Source organism: Hypanus sabinus, chromosome 10 (assembly GCF_030144855.1).
Source record: "Hypanus sabinus isolate sHypSab1 chromosome 10, sHypSab1.hap1, whole genome shotgun sequence".
In the NCBI taxonomy this organism is placed as follows: Eukaryota; Metazoa; Chordata; class Chondrichthyes; order Myliobatiformes; family Dasyatidae; genus Hypanus; species Hypanus sabinus.
In genome coordinates, this window is record NC_082715.1 from 140,231,032 (window position 1) to 140,250,188 (window position 19,157).

General features: G+C 43.9%; 1 protein-coding gene across 5 annotated transcripts in view; it reads right to left on the reverse strand.

The window, feature by feature from the left end:
- The window catches only part of me1 (malic enzyme 1, NADP(+)-dependent, cytosolic), a 467,654-nt gene that overhangs the window by 347,338 nt on the left and 101,159 nt on the right, over positions 1–19,157 (reverse strand). For 3 of the 5 annotated variants that reach the window (XM_059983100.1, XM_059983103.1, XM_059983101.1), the window contains exon 2: positions 5,078–5,211. In XM_059983100.1, the coding sequence (XP_059839083.1) occupies positions 5,078–5,211 (134 nt within the window). Of the gene's footprint in view, positions 1–5,077; positions 5,212–18,597; positions 18,618–18,718; positions 18,869–19,157 lie in introns of those variants that run through there. The other 2 variants (XM_059983102.1, XM_059983104.1) reach the window with 2 other exon arrangements.

Sequence of the window (19,157 nt, forward strand, 5' to 3'; positions counted from 1 at the left end):
TTTCTTTGCAAGATGCTTGAGAGGAAACCAAAGTCTGCTGTTGCGTGAGCTTTGATATGTCAGGTACAGATAATCCACCCACAGCTGCTTTCAAACTCCCCTCCCTTGCATTACATTCCTCTTTGACAACCATTAAGTAGAATTAGTTTCACAGCATCTGCATTCAGTGCTACACATTGTTTACCAAGACAAATGAACGATTCCAATGCTCTTTCTTAATGGAGCTTTTGGCAGTCAAGACTTGAAGCAAAAGGAACATCTGCACTTACAGCCATCTCTGGAGGATTTATTTATTGTAATGAAATTCTATCCATTTAGAGACTGATAAATTAAGGCCAACCACACACTTCGTAAAAGCTAAACATACAGGCACCACTGTGACGTAGAGGTTAGCGCAGCGTCTTCAGAGTTCAATTTCATCATCACCTGTAAGGAGTCTGTGTGTCCTCCCCGTGTCTGGGTTTCCTCCAGGTGCTCTTGTTTCCTACCACAGTCCAAATTCGTACTGGGTAGGGTAACTGGCCACTGAAGTTTTTTTCTTCGCAGTTAGGTTAGGGATAAATCAGGGTTGTCGAGGGTCGCGGGGGGCTGCGGTTCAAAGTGCCAGAAAGGCCTGCGCCACACTGCATCTCCGAATGAAAATATAAACAAGAAAACAGACGCGAACTGAAGAACATCCTGTTTGTCCCACTCCCATCAGGGAAGAGGCTACCAGACTCAAAACAGTTACTTTCCCCAAGCAGTAAGGCTGATCTACACCTCCACCCACTAACCCTCCCTCCACACCCCCCAAACACCACTACTTTATCACTTCCTGTCAGCCACCTTATGATATTTATATTTATTGTATTTTTTAATTCTGTTTTTTATCTTATTGTGCTTTTTTTGTGCTGTATCAGATCGCAGTAACAATTGTTTTGTTCTCCTTTCCACTTGCGTGCTGGAAATGACACGAAACAATCCTGAGTTTTGCCTCCAATTTCTGCCTTTAACTTCATCAGTTCATCAGATTACATTACAAAATATTCATTTCATTAAGAATTAACTGAATTTGCACTGGTCTTAGCTAGGATTTCAATCTCACCTTTGTACACCCATGCCTGTGAAACAGTAACTACAATTTTAAATAGATAAATCTTAATTAAAGGTAAAATATAAACTCAGTGGCCCTTTATTAGGAACATCTGTACACCTGCTCTTTAGTGAAAATATCTAATCAGCCAATCACATGGAAGCAACTCAATGCATAAGAGCATGCAAACAAGGTCAAGAGGTTCAGATGTTGTTCAGTCCAAAATGTCAGAAATGGGAAGAAATGTGATCTTTAACCATGGTGCCAGATGGGGTGGATTGAGTATCTCAGAAGCTGCTGGTCTCCCTGGTATTTTCACACACAGCCGTTTTTAAGAGCATGGTGCAAAGAATAAAAAAAAACATCCAGTAGGTGAAAACACTTTAACAATCGAGGTCAGGGGAGAATGACCAGACTGGTTCAAACTTACTGGAAGCTAGTAGTGTCTCAAATAAACATGCGTTACAACAGTGGTGTGCAGAAGGACGTCTCTGAATGCAAAACACATTGAACCTTGAAATAAATGGGCTACAGCAGCAGAAGATGACTCTGGGTTCCACTCCTGTACCTAATAAAATGATCACTATTAAGCCAGTTTGCACTGAACAACTAGAGAATCGTAATAACCCACAAAATGCTGGTGGAACTCAGCAGGTTAGCAGAAGGAGCATATGCAGTCAACGTTTTGGGCCAAGGGTTTTAAGTAGACCTGCCAAGTTCCTTCAACATTTTGTGTGGGTTGCTCTGGATTTCCAGCATTGCCAGAATCTCCTGTGTTTGTGTCTAAGATTCTGAATCATTTGTTGTTTTCAAAAATGGGACTGAAAATATTTTAAAAAGGTGATCAGGCCATCAGTATATCTCTGGCCCGATATGCAATTTTAAAACGTGGTCAGATATTTGTAGATAAACATGTGGGCAGGAAGTACTTAATGGAAAAGGCAGGTTCACCAGGTGCTTCAATCCTTCCAGGTTCTCAACACCAGCGCACATGTGGTTTCTCTGAGCCAGCATGGGACGGGTTCCCAGAGTGTGGACAACTTTTAAATGGAGCTGAGAACAAGCATGAATCCCTCTTTGTTACTGCTGATGGATTGGAATAGCTTGTCTAGCTCTACAGCCGGGATGATCCTGTGTTGATAACCTTTGATGAAAAGTGGACTGGTGTTTTATTTAAATTTTACTTATTCAGAGATACGGCACGGAACAGACCCTTCCAGCCCAACAAACCATACCACCCAGCAACCCACCTAGCCTAATCACAGGATAATTTACAATGACCAGCTAGCCTGCTATTAGGTACGCCTTTGGACTGTGGGAGGAAATCGGAGCACCTTGAGGAAATCCATGCGGTCACGGGGAGAACGTACAAACTCCTTATAGACTGTAACGGAACTGAACTCTGAACTCGGGCACACCGAGCTGTAACAGCATCGCACTAAGAACTTAGGTTAATGTGCAAAGACACAATAGCACACTTGTTTACTACTTCATCCTTAGCTGAAGGTATGCTGTTTATCAAGCTTCCCCCGTTTGCACTAGTCTTTACCGATTCCCCAGGGTGTGATAGGGATGGAAAGATTTGATGAATTTTCTTGATTATGTGGCAAATTTGAATGTATCACTTCCAGGACAGAGCATGTATTTCAAAGTTCAAAGTAAATTTGCTATCAAATTATGTATATGTCACCCTGGGATTCATTTTCTTGACGGCATTCAAGTAGAACAAAGAAATACAATAGAATCAATTAAAAACTACGAAGACTGACAAACAACCAATGCACATAAGACAACAAACTATGCAAATATAAAAATAATAAATAATTATTACATAGATTGATTAATAAATAAACAAATAAATATTAAATATGTAATAAGACCAAAAGACAAATGAGCAAAACTAGGCCATTTGGTCCATCGAGTCTGCTCCACCATTCCATCACGGCCAATTTATTATCCCTCAGCCCCGATCATCTGCCTTCTCCTTTGATGTCTTGAGTAATTGAGAATCTATCAACCTCTGCTTTAAATATACTCAATAACTTGGTATCCACAGCTGTCCGTGGTAATAAATCCCTCGGATTCACCACCCTCTGGCTGAACAGATTCCTGGTTCTAAGTGGACATCCCTCTATCCCTCTGGTCCTAGACTCCCCCACTGGAGGAAACGTCCTCTTCACATTCACTCTCTCTACACCTTTTATCATTCAATAGTGTTTTATCATTCTCTTATGTTTTTTTAAGTTACCTTCTGTTAGTTTTTAAAAGCTAATCAATCCTCTAACATCACACTAATTTTTGATATATTATATGCCCTTCTTTTTGCTTTTATGCTCTTTGACTTCACTGGTCAGCCCCGTTACCTCACCCTGCCTTTAGAATACTTCATTATTGGGATGCATCCATCCTCTGGCTTCTGAATTGCCCCAAAACATCTATGAATAGTGAAAACAGGAGTTGTAGAGTCCTTGAAAGTGAGTCTGTAGGCTGTGCAATCAGTTTTTGTGTTGAGGTGAGTAAAGTATCCACACTGGTTCAGGATCCTCTTGGTTGAACGGTAATAACTGTTCCTGAATAGACATTTCCTCATATAGTTTAGTTTCCCTCATTTATTTATTTTTTTGATGGCATGGCCTTTTTGTTTCATCAAGTTTAATCCCTAGTTTAAGAGTCAGCTTTGCCAGGATTTGCCAGCCATAGTAACACACACAAAACGCTGGGGGAGCTCAGCAGATCAGGCAGCCTCTATGGAAATGAATGAACAGTTGACAATTTGTGCTAAGACCCTTCATCAGGTCTGGAAAAGAAAGGGAGAAGATGCCAGAATGAGAAGGTGGGGGGAGGGGAAGAAGGCTAACCGGAAGGTGATAGGTGAAGCCAGGTGGGTGGAAATGTACAGGGCTAAAGAAGGAATCTGATAGGAGAGGAGAGTGGACCACAGGAGAAAGGGAAAAGGGGAGATGACTGGCAGGTGAGTAAAAAAATTAAGAGGCCAGAGTGGGGAATAGGAGAAGAGGGAAGGCAGTGTGGGAAATGAAAAAAAATACCAGAAGGAGAAATCAAAGTTCACGCCATCTGTCTGCAGAAGTTGCGATGGCTCAAGGAACATCTTGGATGCTCACTCCATGATCTACTAAATCAGATGGAGCAGCTGGGAAGATCTTCAAAGATGACTTAGGAAAGAGTGAGAGAGAGCAAGTCTTGGGATTGAAGGTCCATGCAGGCCGGAAGCATGAGGGCATGACTGCCCAGGTCGGCAAGCCCAGGGTTGGAGGTCCGTGTGTGCAAGCAAGAGACACGATGGCTGATGTCCTCCCCATATCCCCCACCATACCACGGTCAGAGCCCCAGCAGGTTGTGTAGTTTTTGGGCCACCAGGGGAGCACAACACTACTGCAGCTCAGGGTGTCAGAGTTCAGAGTTCATTTCTGAAACCCTCTGTGAGGAGGTTTCTACATTCCTCCCCATGAGTGTACGGGTGCTGGGTGCCCTGGCTTCCTACCACACTCCAACGACATATGGGTTAGTAGTTTAACTTGGTCATTATAAATTGCCCTGTGATGAGGCTAGGTAGGTTGCTGGGTGGTGTCGCTTCAGGGGTCAGAAGAGCCAGTTGCACACTATATCTCTAAATAAATAAATTAAATTTTACATTCCAACAAACATTTGAACAAACATGATAAATAAATGAGCCTTAGCATCAATATCCTTAGCAAAGGGAAGTATATTAAGATCAGGATCTGGGTTTCTTTCATCGACACCCGTGGTCTCTCTGTATTTTGTGGCTATCTGGAGAAGACCAGTAACAGAGTTGTATCGGACATGCGTACTTTGACAATAAAATGAACCCTTGAACCACATTCAGGTGTTACAAAACTGAAAATATTTCTGCTCCTATGTCTTATGGTCCTGCTATCCAGCTTTTGAAAAACAAAGAAGCATTTCACATTAGATTCAGTGAAGTGTTCTTTCTAAATCTCCATGTAAGTTTTTTATTGATCTTACCGATCAAGATCGTCTTTTATCATGTCGTAGCTCCTCAGCCCCCGGAGGACTTGAACGTCCTGGCTCAGAACACAGGGAGGCAGCAAGCCATGGATGCCCAGTTGGAGCCTCTCCTCCAATGTAAAGGCCATGCCCTAGGAGGGGAAGAAAAAAACACAATCACCCTCAGAATTACCACCTTTGGACACCTAGACACCAGAGTGACACACACACAAAAAATGCTGAAAGAACTCAGCAGGTTAGGCATGGAAGGGAATAAACAGTCGACCCTTTTCATCGGGAACCTCACCGCCAGCTGGGAAAACTTACGTTCTCCCCGTGAGGGTGTAGCTTTCCTCTTGGTGACACCACACCATTACGTTTATTCCATTCTTTGCAGGAATACGGGGTGGACAGACCGAATCAGAATCAGGTTTATTATCGACGTACACGTGAGAAATAAAGGTACACTGTCATCTCTACACCCAGCTGAGCTTAAAGATTTTAAGATTAGCTTTGTCACATGACCATCAAAGCATCGGGTAAAATGTATTGACTTGCATCAACGAACAACACTGTGCGAGGATTTCTTGGGGCAGCCTACAAGTGGCATAATGCTTCCGGCACCAACACAGCACACAACTTACTAACACTAACCCGTATGTTGTTGAGATGTAGGAGGAAACCGGAGCACCTAGAGGAAATTTGTAGAGTCACAGGGGGTGTATACAAACTCCTCAGAGAGTGTTAGGACTTGACCCCGGTTGGTGGCGCATTCTAACTGCTACGCCACGGTATCGTCTAAACAGTGGCGGCCCCGGTGTGCAATGGTCGTAGACTTCGCAATGCTACACACAAGGAGCACGTCGAGTGTGATCCTCCCTGATCCAAAGACTGTATCAGATTAGTTAAATATTGCAGGTGGAAACGTGCCAAAATATTTCAATAAGTTAAACTTCATGCATAAAAACTAAAATTAATACCATATTATTTTCAAAACCAGCATATTTATCCAGCGGGAGATTTTGTCCCATGTACTGAGGCAATGATTCGCGGCTCTCAATAAGTGGAAAATGCAGATTGAAACTGGTTATTACAGGGGATAATGGAGTGTGAAAATACCACAGTCCAGTGGAAGTTGAGAGCACAGGACCAGCTTTTCCCTTATTATCGATTCTAAGTTAATCTCATATGGGAAAGTTCAACACACCTCCTCAACTCAGCTGTGGAAAGAAAAGTCAGAATTTGGGAGACAGTGCCAAGGAATTCCTTAAAATTTCGGTAGGTGGTTCAACGAAGCAATGGATTTGCTTTCAAGAAAGAACTGCAAATTGAGAGTAAATGTGTCAATGGTGATGAAATAATGACTGGAATGTCAGAGGGATCAGCAGCACTCCACAGGTAGGGTTGACTGTGGCCATCGTTCCCTAATGCATGGAAAGTCAGACGGAGCGGAGGTCCTCCACTGGTTGGGATCGACCATGAATTTTGCTTCCTAGCTGTGCACATATTATGCAAGCCAGGGCAGCACAATATGGAGAGCAAGCAGTCGCCCATGCAACAGACCCCCTCTCTCCTCGCTAATAGATCCAAAGGGACAGCAAAGACCGATACAGTTTGGCACCAGCAGCATGGTAGGAGTTTCCCATCAGTGTTGAACTCAGCGTAGGACTACCCTAGGGACTCCAGCTCTTGATTTTTCCTCGGGATTGTAAATCAGAGCTCTGTTTCTCCAAGATGAGCCAGCAGCCATGGCTGACAAGCCCCATCTGTCCGAAGCGACTGGTTTTAAGTCTCCAGAGTCTCCTCCTTGCCCCTTCTCCTGTCAGTTGAGATGGCTCCACCAGACTTAGTAGCTAAGCCACATGTGAAGCTGGACTTGGTTGTCAGAGCCTAGTTGAGACACACACCATTGGCAGTATTTAGTAAGTAGTAGGACCTGACACATTCCGGACCATCTCCACCCTTAGATGTGGCAACCTCAACTCAACTAAACAAAGCATTGTTGACTTGTTTTAGGCCATTTTTGGCAGAACACACAAATAAACCATTCACTTCATAAGAGCATGTGCTGGGAGGTAACTGAGAGAAGCAAACTATAGTATGCAGGAAATTTTATTTTTTAGTTTATTTAGGTACAACACAGTAACTGGCCCTTCCAGCCCAATGAGCCTGCACCACCCAACTAGACTCGTGTGACCAATTAATCTACTAACCAGCAACCGGAAGAAAGCCACACGCTCGTGGGGAGAACATACTAACTCCTTACGGACCGCAACGGGAATTGAACCCAGGTCACAGTGGCTGTAATAGTTTTACACTAGCACGCCGCTCCTCAACTTAACTCCGATGGAAGTTACCCAAGTTGACTTTAATACACAACTCTGTCTGTATCAAGCCAACAGCGGACTGGAATCCTGGTCACTGGTACTGTAACAGAATTATGCTAATCGGCTACTACAGAGGGCGTAGTGTTAAGGTGCTTGGAAGTAGGTACAGAGGGAACGTCAGGGGTAAGTTTTTCACACAGAGAGTGGTGGGTGCATGGAATGCACTGTCAGCGACGATGGAAGAGGTGGATACAATAGCGTCATTTAAGAGACTCTTAGATAGGTACCTGGAGCTTAAAAAAAGAAGTCTATGCTGTAGGGAAATTTATAGGCAGCTTCTAGAGTAGGTTGCATGGTTGGCACAATATCGTGGGCCAAAGGGTCTGTAACATGCTGTAGATTTTCTATGTTTCTACATAAACTGCTCCACCATGCATCCCTAAATAATACAACAGAAATCTTTTTTTTAGCAGTAAATTACAACAGAACTATTCAGAAGTCTTTGTTCTTCAGGATTAAAAGGTCAAATGTTTGAACAGATCTAAAGATTCGGGTCACTGAAATATCACTCTTGTGCGCACATCCGAAATAGATGCTGTGTGGAGAATAAAAAACGCTGCCAATTTTTTGGGGAACAGCTCATTTCCAGTTATCTGACACCTTGACCTACTGTCCTGTTTATTATTTATTGTAATGCCTGCACTGTTTTTGTGCACTTTATGCAGTCCTGGGTAGGTCTGTAGTATAGTGTAGCTTTCTCTGTATTTTTTTTAAATGTAGTTCAATCTAGTTTTTGTACTGTGTCATGTAACACCATGATCCTGAAAAACATTGTCTCATTTTTACTATGTACTGTACCAGCAGTTATGGTTGAAATGACAATAAAAGTGACTGACTGAATGTTGTCTCTGGAGGTGACATTGTCCGGAAGGTTCTTCGGAAGGCAAAGATGAGAAGCAGACCGTCTGGCTACCGTCATTTTGTTTAGACATTCGGAGCAAAGAAATAACATTAAAGCCCAGCTAGCAGACAACAAGGTAGCATGGTGATTATTGTAATGCTGAAACAGCACCAGCAACCTGGGTGCAAATTCCACCGCTGTCTGTAAGGAGTTTGTAGGTTCTCCCACTTTCCAAAGACGTAAGGGTTAGTTGGTCATGTGGGTGTAATTGGGTGGCGCAGACTTGTTGGGCTGGAAGGACCCGTGCTATGTGAGACGCCACAGTAGCGCAGTGGTTAGCACAACACTTCACAGTATCAGCAATGCAGGTTCGATTCCTGCCACCGTCTGTTTGGAGTTTGTATGATTTCCCCATAAGTTTTCTCCAAGTGCTCCAGCTTCCTTCCCGAATCCAAAGACATACCGGCTGGTAGGTGACTGGTCAATTGTCCCGTGATTAGACTAGGGTTAATACAAGGTTGCTGGGCAGCGAGGCTCTCCGCACTGTATCTTAATGAATAAATATCTTTAAATTAAAAAAATAAATAACTGTAATCGATTCACTCCAACAGCTTTACTTTGAGCTGGACAGTTTAGGGAATTTTCTCCGATAGGAACAGCCAGTGAGATGGGAAGAATGGTCCTGATTTATGCTGTTGTGACATTTCGGGCCAACAAAGAAACACAGAACCAGCTAAACGATGAATAGCTGACAATCTGCTGAACATTTGCAGACAAATAGCTGATTATGCAAACATACAGGCAAGCATAAAGAATGTTAAACTACAAGGAAAGTAACAATTTAGGCCCTGATCCAACATCGGTTAGAAAAGAACTTTGCATTTAATACTAGTTTCGTGTTTTATTCACAGTATGCGACACTTACATTGTACAATATACATGCCTCTGACACTGGTGCCTCACCAGAAACAAATATTAGCATATAACTGCACAAATTGCACAGAATTGTTCAAAGACCTCTCTCGTAAGTTGGATTAATTTTAATTCACTCATTAAGATTTCAGAGAAATATTTCCATTTAAAAAAGGGACTAATTTGCAAAGGTCACCATCTTTAAACTTTTCAGTTGCACACATCAGCCTGTCCAAGGTTTAAAACTGCAGTCACTCACTAATCAGCAGCAAAGTTGCTCTATTGAGAATAGTTGGAAACCACAGTCACCCAAGCTGAGTAAATTTAGAGCAATTCTGAATGGGGAGTGGGATCTATCACCATTGCGTTAGCCAGTGATGGGGGATGAGGTGATCGGATGGAAGGGTCTGTTTTCCACAGACAAGTATCTTGCTATAGAAGGGACTCCACTGTACATACTGGCGAAAGGTAGGCCAACAGAAGAAGCAGCACCCATCATCAAAGACCCCCACCATCCAGGCCGTGCTCTATCCTCACTACCACAATCCGGAAGGAGATATACAGTGGAGAGTATACTGACTGGCTGAACCATGGCCTGGTATGGAAGCACCAGTGACCAAAAGCCTGGACTGTGGTGGACCCACCACTGAGCAAGGAGCGTGGCCAGAAGAAGGCAGTACCCACCATTCAGGCCAGGCTCTTGTCTTACTATTACCATTGTGCTTAAGCACCGCACCAGCAGGTTCAGGAACAGTTATTACCCCTCAACCATCAGGCTCCTGAACCACAGGGGATAACTTCACTCAGCCTAACACTGAACTAGTTCCACAACCTATGCGCTCACAACTCTACAGCTCACGTTTACAGTAATACTATCTACTGCTTTGCAGAATTTGCATTGTTTTGCACAATGGTTGTTTGCCTGTTCTTGTTTATGTATAGTTTTTCCATGAATTCTTTTGTATTTCTTTATTTTCCCCATGATCCAGCCCGATCCTCACCTCGGGCCCCGACACCTTGACCTTTACAATCTGGCCCAACACCCAAATCGAACATGGGGTTTTGTCAGTTCGATAAGCTCCGGGGCCTGGAGCCCATTGCCTCAATTCAGCCTGCACCCAACCTTCCTGATTCAGCACAGTGCTTAAATCGATCGAAGCTTGGGTCTTCCTCGCTCTTGCCTCACTTCTGCCACATCGAGTTAGTTGCCTCCAGGTCCAAAGGGAAGTTGCAGTCTTTCGTTTGTGATCATCGCTTACCAGAAAGGGTGTGACTAACAAAACATTTAGTTGTTTTTCTTGTTTCATCTGCCACCGGCCGGAGATGGCTGAAATTCACTTACGCCATCTTAAAGCCTGGGTAATTCACTGGGCAGTGTAGTTCACTTGTCAGTTTACCCCAAAACATTGAACAACATTATCCAGAACACGGACAGCATTTTCCAGCAACACCCAGAGCCTTTGCGTTGTGAAGCATGATCTGCTCAAACCTGCTCAATGCTCAGTCGAGAAGATACAGACAATCGCTCTCACAGGAGGTTTCACACTGCCTGCCCAATCATTGGCATCAGTCTTCGAATCACACACATGGCTAAATTCTATTTCAGACTTTGAAAGTCCTAGAATTTCAAATCCTGGATTCCCAAATCCAGGAAAAGTTTTACACAAAATTTCCTAGAATTCAGACTACTTTTATGCTTGGCATTGGATAAGACGCAACCCCAGAAAGAACACAAAGCTACTTCAGCCAAAAATCCTTTAAATAAAAAGCACAAGATTGGTTCTTAATTAGAACCAAACAGTAGCTGTGCGGTTCTACACAATCCATGGGGGTGGGAGGGGGGGGGGAGTCTGCTCTGCAGTGATGTCAGGAGAACAGGAGATGAGAGCTTGGGACAGCGACTGCTGCGATGACTGTGGAACGAATGCAGCCAGTGTAGTTTCCATCCGAGTCAGCTGTGGAGCTCAGTAGGTTAACTTCAAGCATTTTAGAGCAGAGATTCCCAATCTTTTTTATGCCATGGACCCCTACCATTAACCGAGGGACCTGTGGACCCCAGGGTGGGAACCCCCGGAGTAGGGGGTCATTAAGATTAAAGGCTAGCTTCACTTGTCACACGTACATCAAAACATTCAGTGAAATGCACCACTTGCGTCAGTGACCCGCGTGCTGGGGGGGGGCAGCCCGCAAGTTTCGGCACACTTCTGGCGCCGACACAGCATGCCCAGTTCTTACTAACCCTGGCCCGTATGTCTTTGGGATGCGGGAGGAGACCGAAGCGCCCGGTGGAAAGCCGCAAAGTCACGGTGAGAACGTGCGGACTCCTTCCGGACATGACATAAGCTCAGTGCAGCAAAGCGGTGATCCAGTGAGAGGTGCGGTTAAGGAGTAAAAACAATCCACACCAGTTGGGGCTCGAGGAGAGTTGAGTCAAGAAATTCTTGCCAATTTGCGGAGGTGTGCCCTGCAGAGCCTTCTAAGTGGTTGCTATGGTGGGGGTGGGTGGGCACTGCACAGGATTGTTACACAGCTGCTGAAAGCTTTGCAAACTCTGCCAGCTCCATCATGGGCACTCACCTCCCCACCATCCAGGACACCTTCAAAAGACCATGCCTCAAGAACACAGTATCCATCACGAGGGTTCCCCCAGTACCCAGGACATGACATCTCATCACTGCTACATTAGGGGAGAAGGAACAGGAGCCTAAAGACTCAGACTCAACCTTTTATAAAACAGTTTCTTCCCTTCTGCCATCAGATTTCCTAATCATCCATGAACACTACCTCATTATTTGTCCTTTACATTATTTATTCTTGCAATTTTTATGTCTCGCCAATAATGAGCCCTGATTATAAATACAGCTATGATCCTACTTATGGCCAGCTCTTGCTTCTGTTACCTCTGCTCTTGTGGCTTTCAACAACATTAGACAATAATATACACTCATGGCCAGTTCATTCAGTGCAGGAGTGGAACCAGTCTGGCCCTCCGCTGCTGCAGCCCATCCACCTCCAGGTCCGACCAGTTGTGCATTCAGAGACGCTCTTCTGTCGCCTGGAACCATTCTGGCCATTCTACTCTACTCTGACCTCTCTCACTGGATGTTTTTGGTTTTCACACACTTCTCTGTAACCTCTAGAGACTGTACGTGTGCGAAAATCCCAGGAAACTAGCAGCTTCTGAGATACTCAAACCCCCCTGTCTGGCACCAGCAATCATTCCATGGTCAAAACCTTCCCCACTCTGATGTCTGATCTAAACAATAACTGAACCTCCTGACCATGCCTGCATGCTTTTATGCTTTGAGTTGCTGCCACATGATTGGCTGATTAGATATTCACTTTAACGAGCTGGAGTACCTGATAAATTGGCCGCTTAGTTTACATTCAAGGAAGAGTCCCCACCACATCTTTCTCATGATGAGACTTTCCATTTTAGAGTATCTGAGATTACCTTCTTTTTCCAAAGAACAGAATTTCTCTCCCACCATCATCGACACTGCCCTCACCTGAATCTCCTCCATCTCCTGTACAACTGCCCTCACCCTATCTTCCCGCTGCCTTAACAGGGATAGGATTGTCGTAACCTATCATCTCATGAGCCACTGTATCCAGTCTATCATTCTCCATCCGTTCTGCCATCTACAATGTGATCCTACCACCACACACATCTTTCCCTCCCCCCACAACCCCAACCCTTCACTTTCCATAATGTGACTCCCTTATCCGTTTATCTCTCTCCTGGCACTCCTCCATGAAAGCATGACCTGCCCCTACACCTCCTCCTTCACCACCATTCAAGGCCCCAGACAGTCCTCCCAGATGAGGGAACACTTCACCTGCAAGTCTGTTGGCAATCTCTTGTATCTGGCGCTCCCAAAGCCTGACATAGATCGGGGACCGCTTGGTCGAGGATAGCCTCTCTGTCCATCGCAAAATGCAGACTCTCCGGTTGGCCACCCAGTCCAGTTTGACTTCCCATGGTGACACGTCAGTCCATGACCTCCTTTACTGTCATAATGAGAACATACTCCGGTTGAAGGAGCAACACCTCATATTCCACCTGATGGCATGGAATATTAATTTCTCTGACATCTGGTAATTTACCCTTTCCCTCCCTTCTCCTTTGCTTTTCTACTCACCTCGCTGGTTCCACTCTCACCTCTTCTCCTCTCCTCATCTGCCAATCACCCCCCTCTCATCCCTTTCCTCCTTCCCTTTCTCTTATGGTCCACTGCCCTCCCTTATCAGATTCCTTCTTCTTAAGCCATTTACCTCTTCCACCTACCACCTCCAAGCTTCTTTCTTCATTCCCTGGTCTCAGCTATCACCTGCCAAGCTTATACTCCTTCCCCTCCCCTCCCCTCCCCACCTTCTTTTTCCCGACTTCAGCCCCCTTCCTTTCCAGTCCTGCTGAAGGGTCTTGACCCGAAATATTGACTGTTTATCCCCCTCCATAGATGCTGCCTGATCTATTGAGATCCCCCAGCATTTTTGTATGTGTGTGTTGCTCTAGATTTCCAGCATCTGCAGAATCTCATGTTTATGAATACCTGTATTTATGTCTCCAGCACTCACCCCCAACCCCAGGAGTCGTGCTAACATGCCCTGTTTGGTAGTTTTACCGAATGTATTTATAGCACACAGTCCATATGAAAACAGTGGAACATTTTCTAACCCTCAGAATTTGACTGGAGTCCAAACTTTAATGTATTTTGTGCATTCTTTAACACTAAATTGCAAGATATTCAAATAGCACTTTGAAAGAGCAGGGAAACTTTGTCGCCAAGGCCAACACCAAAGCAAACACTACCTGATTCAAATTTTTTAAAGCACAGTTATGCTGTGCAAGTCGGCACAAAGTTTAGGGGTCAGCACGGTCGTGCAGAGGATAGCACAACACTTGTCAGCGGCAACAGTCGGGGTCCAGTTCCGCCACTGCCCTTAAGGAGTCTGTACCTTCTCCCCATGACTGTGTGGGTTTGCTCCCAGTGCTCCAGTTTCCTCCCACAGTCCAAAGATGAACCATTTAATAGGTTAATTAGAACTTAAGACATAGGGGCAGAATTAGACCATTTGGCCTATTGAGTCTGCTCTCCCATTCAATCATAGCTGATCCTTTTTCCCCCTCCTCAGCCTTTCCCCCGTAACCTTTGATGTCATGTCCAGTCAAGAACCTATCAATATCTGCCTTAAATAAACCCAACGACCTGGCCTGTGGGAACAATTTCCACAAATTCACCACCCTCTGGCTAAAGACATTTCTCCGCACTTAAATGAACACTCCTCTATCCTGAGGTTGTGTCCTCTTGCCTAGACTCCCCCACCATGGGAAACATCCTTTCCACGTCTCCGACTAGGTCTTTCTACATTCAAAAGGTTTCAATGAAATCCCCCTAATCCTTCTAAGTTCTAGTGAGTACAGACCCAGAGCCAACAAACCCTTTCATTCCCAGAATCATTCTGTGAACCTCCTCTGAACCCTCTCCAATGCCAGCACATCTTTTCTTAGACAAGGAGCCCAAAACTGTTCACAATACTCAAGGTGAGGCCTCACCATTGCCTCATAAAGCCTCAGCATCACATCCCTGCCTTTTGTATTCAATACCTCTTGAAATTAATGCTAACATTGCATTTGGCTTCCTCGCTACCAACTCTACCTGCAAGTTAACCTTTTGGGGGGTGTTCTGCACAAGGACATCCAGGTCCTTTTGGATCTCAGACTTTTGGATTTTCTCCCTTTTTTAGAAAATAACCTGCACATTTATTTCTCCTACCGAAGTGCATGACCATACATTTTCCAACACGGTATTTTATTTGCCACTTTCTTGCCTATTCTCCTAATCTTCCTGAGTCCTTCTGCAGTCTTCCTGTTTCCTCAGTACTACCTGCCCCTCCACTATTCTTTGTATCATCTGCAAAATTGGCAATAAAGCCATCTATTCCATCATCTAAATCAATTATATACAGCAGAAAAAGAAGTGGTTCCAACACTGACCCCTGCAGAACACCACTAGTCACTGGCAGCCAACCAGTAGTATCCTTTTATTCCCACTCACTTACCTCCTACCAATCAGACAATGCCCTGACCATGCTAGTAAGTTTTCTGTAAGCAGCTCTTGGTAAGCAGCCTCATGTGTGGCACCTTGTCAAAAGCCTTCTGAAAGTCCAAATATACAACATCCACTACATCCCCTTTATCTATCCTACTTGTAATTCCCTCAAAGAATTCCAACAGGTTCATCAAGGGAGATATTCCCTTAAAGAAAACATGCTGACTTTGTCCTATCTTGTCTGTGTCACCAATATTCCATAAGCTCATAATTGTTAAGGATTCCAACATCTTCCCCACCACTGAGGCCAGGCTAACTGGTCTATAATTTCCTATCTGCTGCCTCCCTCATTCCTTAAAGAGTGAAGTGACATTCACAATTCTCCACTCCTCCAGAATCATGCTGGAGTCCAATGATTCTTGGAAGATCATCACTAATGCCTCCACAATCTCTACAGCTTCCTCTTTCAAAACCCTTGGGTACAGTTCATCTGGGCTGGGTAAATTATGTACCTTTAGGTCTTTCATCTTTTTGAGCATCTTCTCCCTTGTAATAGTAACTCTGCCCTCTTCTCTTCCCTCTCACCCTTCAACATCTGGCACACTGCTAGCGTAGTCCACAGTGAAGACTGATGCAAAATACTCATATAGCTCACCTGCTACCTTCTGGTCCCCTATTACTATTTCTCCGGCCTCATTTTCTAGCAGTCCTATATCCACTCTCATCTCTCTTATTTTTTATATATACTTGAAAAAGTTTTTTCTATCCACCTAGATATTGTTTGCTAGCTTGCTCACATATTTAATCTTTTCCTTCTGAATAATTCTTTTAGTTGTTCTCTAGGTTGTTAAAAGCTTCCCAATCCTCTATTTTCTCAGTAATTTTCTGCTTTGTTTGCTTTTACATTAGCTTTGAGCTCCCTTGTCAGCCACAGTTGTGCTATTTTTCCATTTGATTATTTCTTTGCTATTGGAACACATCCATCCTGCAACTTCCTCATTTTTCCCAGAAACTCACACCTTCACTGCTCTGCTGCCATCCCTGTCAGCAGCTCCTTCCAATTTACTTTGGCCAGTTACCACTGCAATTTCCCTTACTCCACTGAAATATTGCTACATCAGACTTTACTTTCTCTCCATCAAGTTTCAAGTTGAACTCAATCATATTATGATCACAGTCTCCTAAGGGTTCCTTTACCCTAAGCTTCCTAATCCCCTCCGGTTCATTACATGACACCCAATCCAGTATAGCTGATCCCCGAGTAGGCTCAATGACAAACTGCCCTAAAAACCATCTCACAGGCATTTAACAAATTCACTCTCCTGAGATCGATTACCAGCCTGATTTTCCCAATCTACCCACCTGTTAAAATCTCCTATTACTATCATAACATTGCCCTTTTGACGCAGCTTTACTATTTCCCCTTGTAATCTGTGGTCCACATTCCAGCTACTGTTTGGAGGCCTGTATCTGACTGCCATCAGGGTCCTTTTACCCTGGCAGTTTTTGTTTTAACTCAACCCACAAGGATTCAACATCTTCCGATCCTATATCACATCTTTCTACTGATTTGATGCCATTCTTTACCAGCGGAGCCACACCACTCCCTCTACCTTCCTTCCTATCCCTCCAATACAACATGTAACCTTGGACATTCAGCTCCCAACTACAACCATCCTTCAGCCACAACTCAGTGATGGCCACAAACTTGACAATCTGTAATAATGCAACAAGATCATTTACCTTATACTCATGCATTGAGATAAAACACTGCATTTTCTACCCTTTTTGACTCTGCATCCCTAATACACTGATACTCACCCTGCTGGCTGTAATTTTGTCCTATCATCTGCCTTCCCTGCCTGACAGTCTGACTGCATGCTATCTTTGCTTATTTACCATCTGTCCTATCCTGAGTACCTTCACTCTGGTTCCCACCCCCTGCCAAGTTAAACCCTCTCTAACCAATCTGCCTATGAGAATATTGGTCCTCCTCAGATTCAGGTGCAACCCGTTACTTTACGGTAATGTGGGTATAATGGGGGGGGGGGGAATGAGGGCTCATTAGGATGGAAGAGCCTATTATCATGTTGCATCTCTTAAATAAATAAATACATTTTAATTTAGGCATATGTAGAGCCATGAATAACGTAAATCGCAGTCTAAAGAATAAGAGTCAGTTGCCATTTTACTTGGTACATCTGAATATTAATGCAAATATCTAATCAGCCAATCATGTGACAGCAAATCAATGCATAGAAGCATGCAGACATAGTCAAGAGGTTCAGTTGTTGTTCTGACCAAACATCAGAATGGGGTAGACTTTGACCGTGGAATGATTGTTGGTGCCAGACAGGGTGACTTGAGTATCTCAGAAACTGCTGATTTCCTGGGATTTTCCACACACGACAATCTCTAAAGTTTACAGAGAATGGTGCAAGGAACAAAAAAGCATCCAGTGAGCTGTAGTTCTGTGGGTAAAAACACCTTGTTAATGAGAGAGGATTAGAGGAGAATGGCCAGACTGTTTCAAGGTGACAGAACGGCAACAGTAACTCAAATAACCACACACTACAACAATGATGTACAGAAGAGCATCTCCGAATACACAGCACATCAAATCTTGAAGTGGATGGAAAACGGCAGTAGGAGTCCATGAATATACAGTCAGGGGCCACTTTATTAAGTACAGGAGGAACCTAATAAAATGGCCACTGAGTATATATTAATCTGGACTTTAAATACCAGAACAACTAAAATTTGGGGAGGGATTTAATCACCAATAAAATGCAATCACCAGAGAAGCATTAGGTTCAGTAGAGCAGAGGGCAAAGTATTTGATCCGAGATGATTAACTGAAAAAAATTACACAAAAATGCATCTCATTGCAGTCCAAATGAGCCTTGACCACATTTAATCGGCTTTCTATAGTCTTATCTAACTCTGCAGATGGCTAGACATGAGTGAAGTCATTCCTTGCTCTCAATTCCTGTCCAAATTTAAGCTTCAAAGTACGTTTATTATTGGAGTACAAATGTGTCGTCATAGTTTCATGTTCTTGCAGGCATTCACAGAACAGAGAAATGCAATGGAATCACTGAAAATCTCCATCTGATCTGTTACACTCAGCTACAAAGATTCGACGCACATTTATTATCAAGGTGTGCATACAGAATACATCTCTGGGATGTGTCCCGCAGGCAGCCACAAAACAAAGAAGTGCCATGAAATATCAGACACCCAGCACCTGATATAAATGTACTCAGGATCAGACCATTTGCGTCAGATTGAAAGATAGTGATCTCTGCGTAGTTGAAGCTTTCTGACTTTACTAATACAAGTTACCTTTGTCCAGTTGTCGCTTATTTCTTACTCCACTGTGAAAGATTCTGTTAGGCCTGCTTCATACAAAGTCAGCAAATTGTATTAACACAGAACCTCAGTAAAGATAAGCGCAGAAACTCACCAATTCACTGGTCTGAGGTTGGGTGAGACCAGAACTAGAGGTCATAGGTTAAGGGCAAAAGATTACATATTTAAGGGGAACATGAAGGAACTTCTTCACTCAGAGTGGTGAGAATGTGGATCGAGCTGCCAGTGGAAATGGGGATGCGGGTTCAATTTCGACATTTATGAGAAGTTTGCATTAAGTACATAGATGGGAGGGGTTTGGACAATAATGAGGGTTAATGGGTTGAGGCAAATTAACAGCTCTGCATGGCTGGATGGGCAGCACGGCCTGTTTCTACGGCTCCATGACTATTAATGAGATTGGCATTGAGCAGTAGCAGGTACAGCTGCGAACTCTCAGGGAATACTGGCCACTTAAAACACTTAGCTCGAACAAAGTTACCATGGGAGTACACACAGCAAGTAGCCATCAGACCCAATCACACTGCATGCCA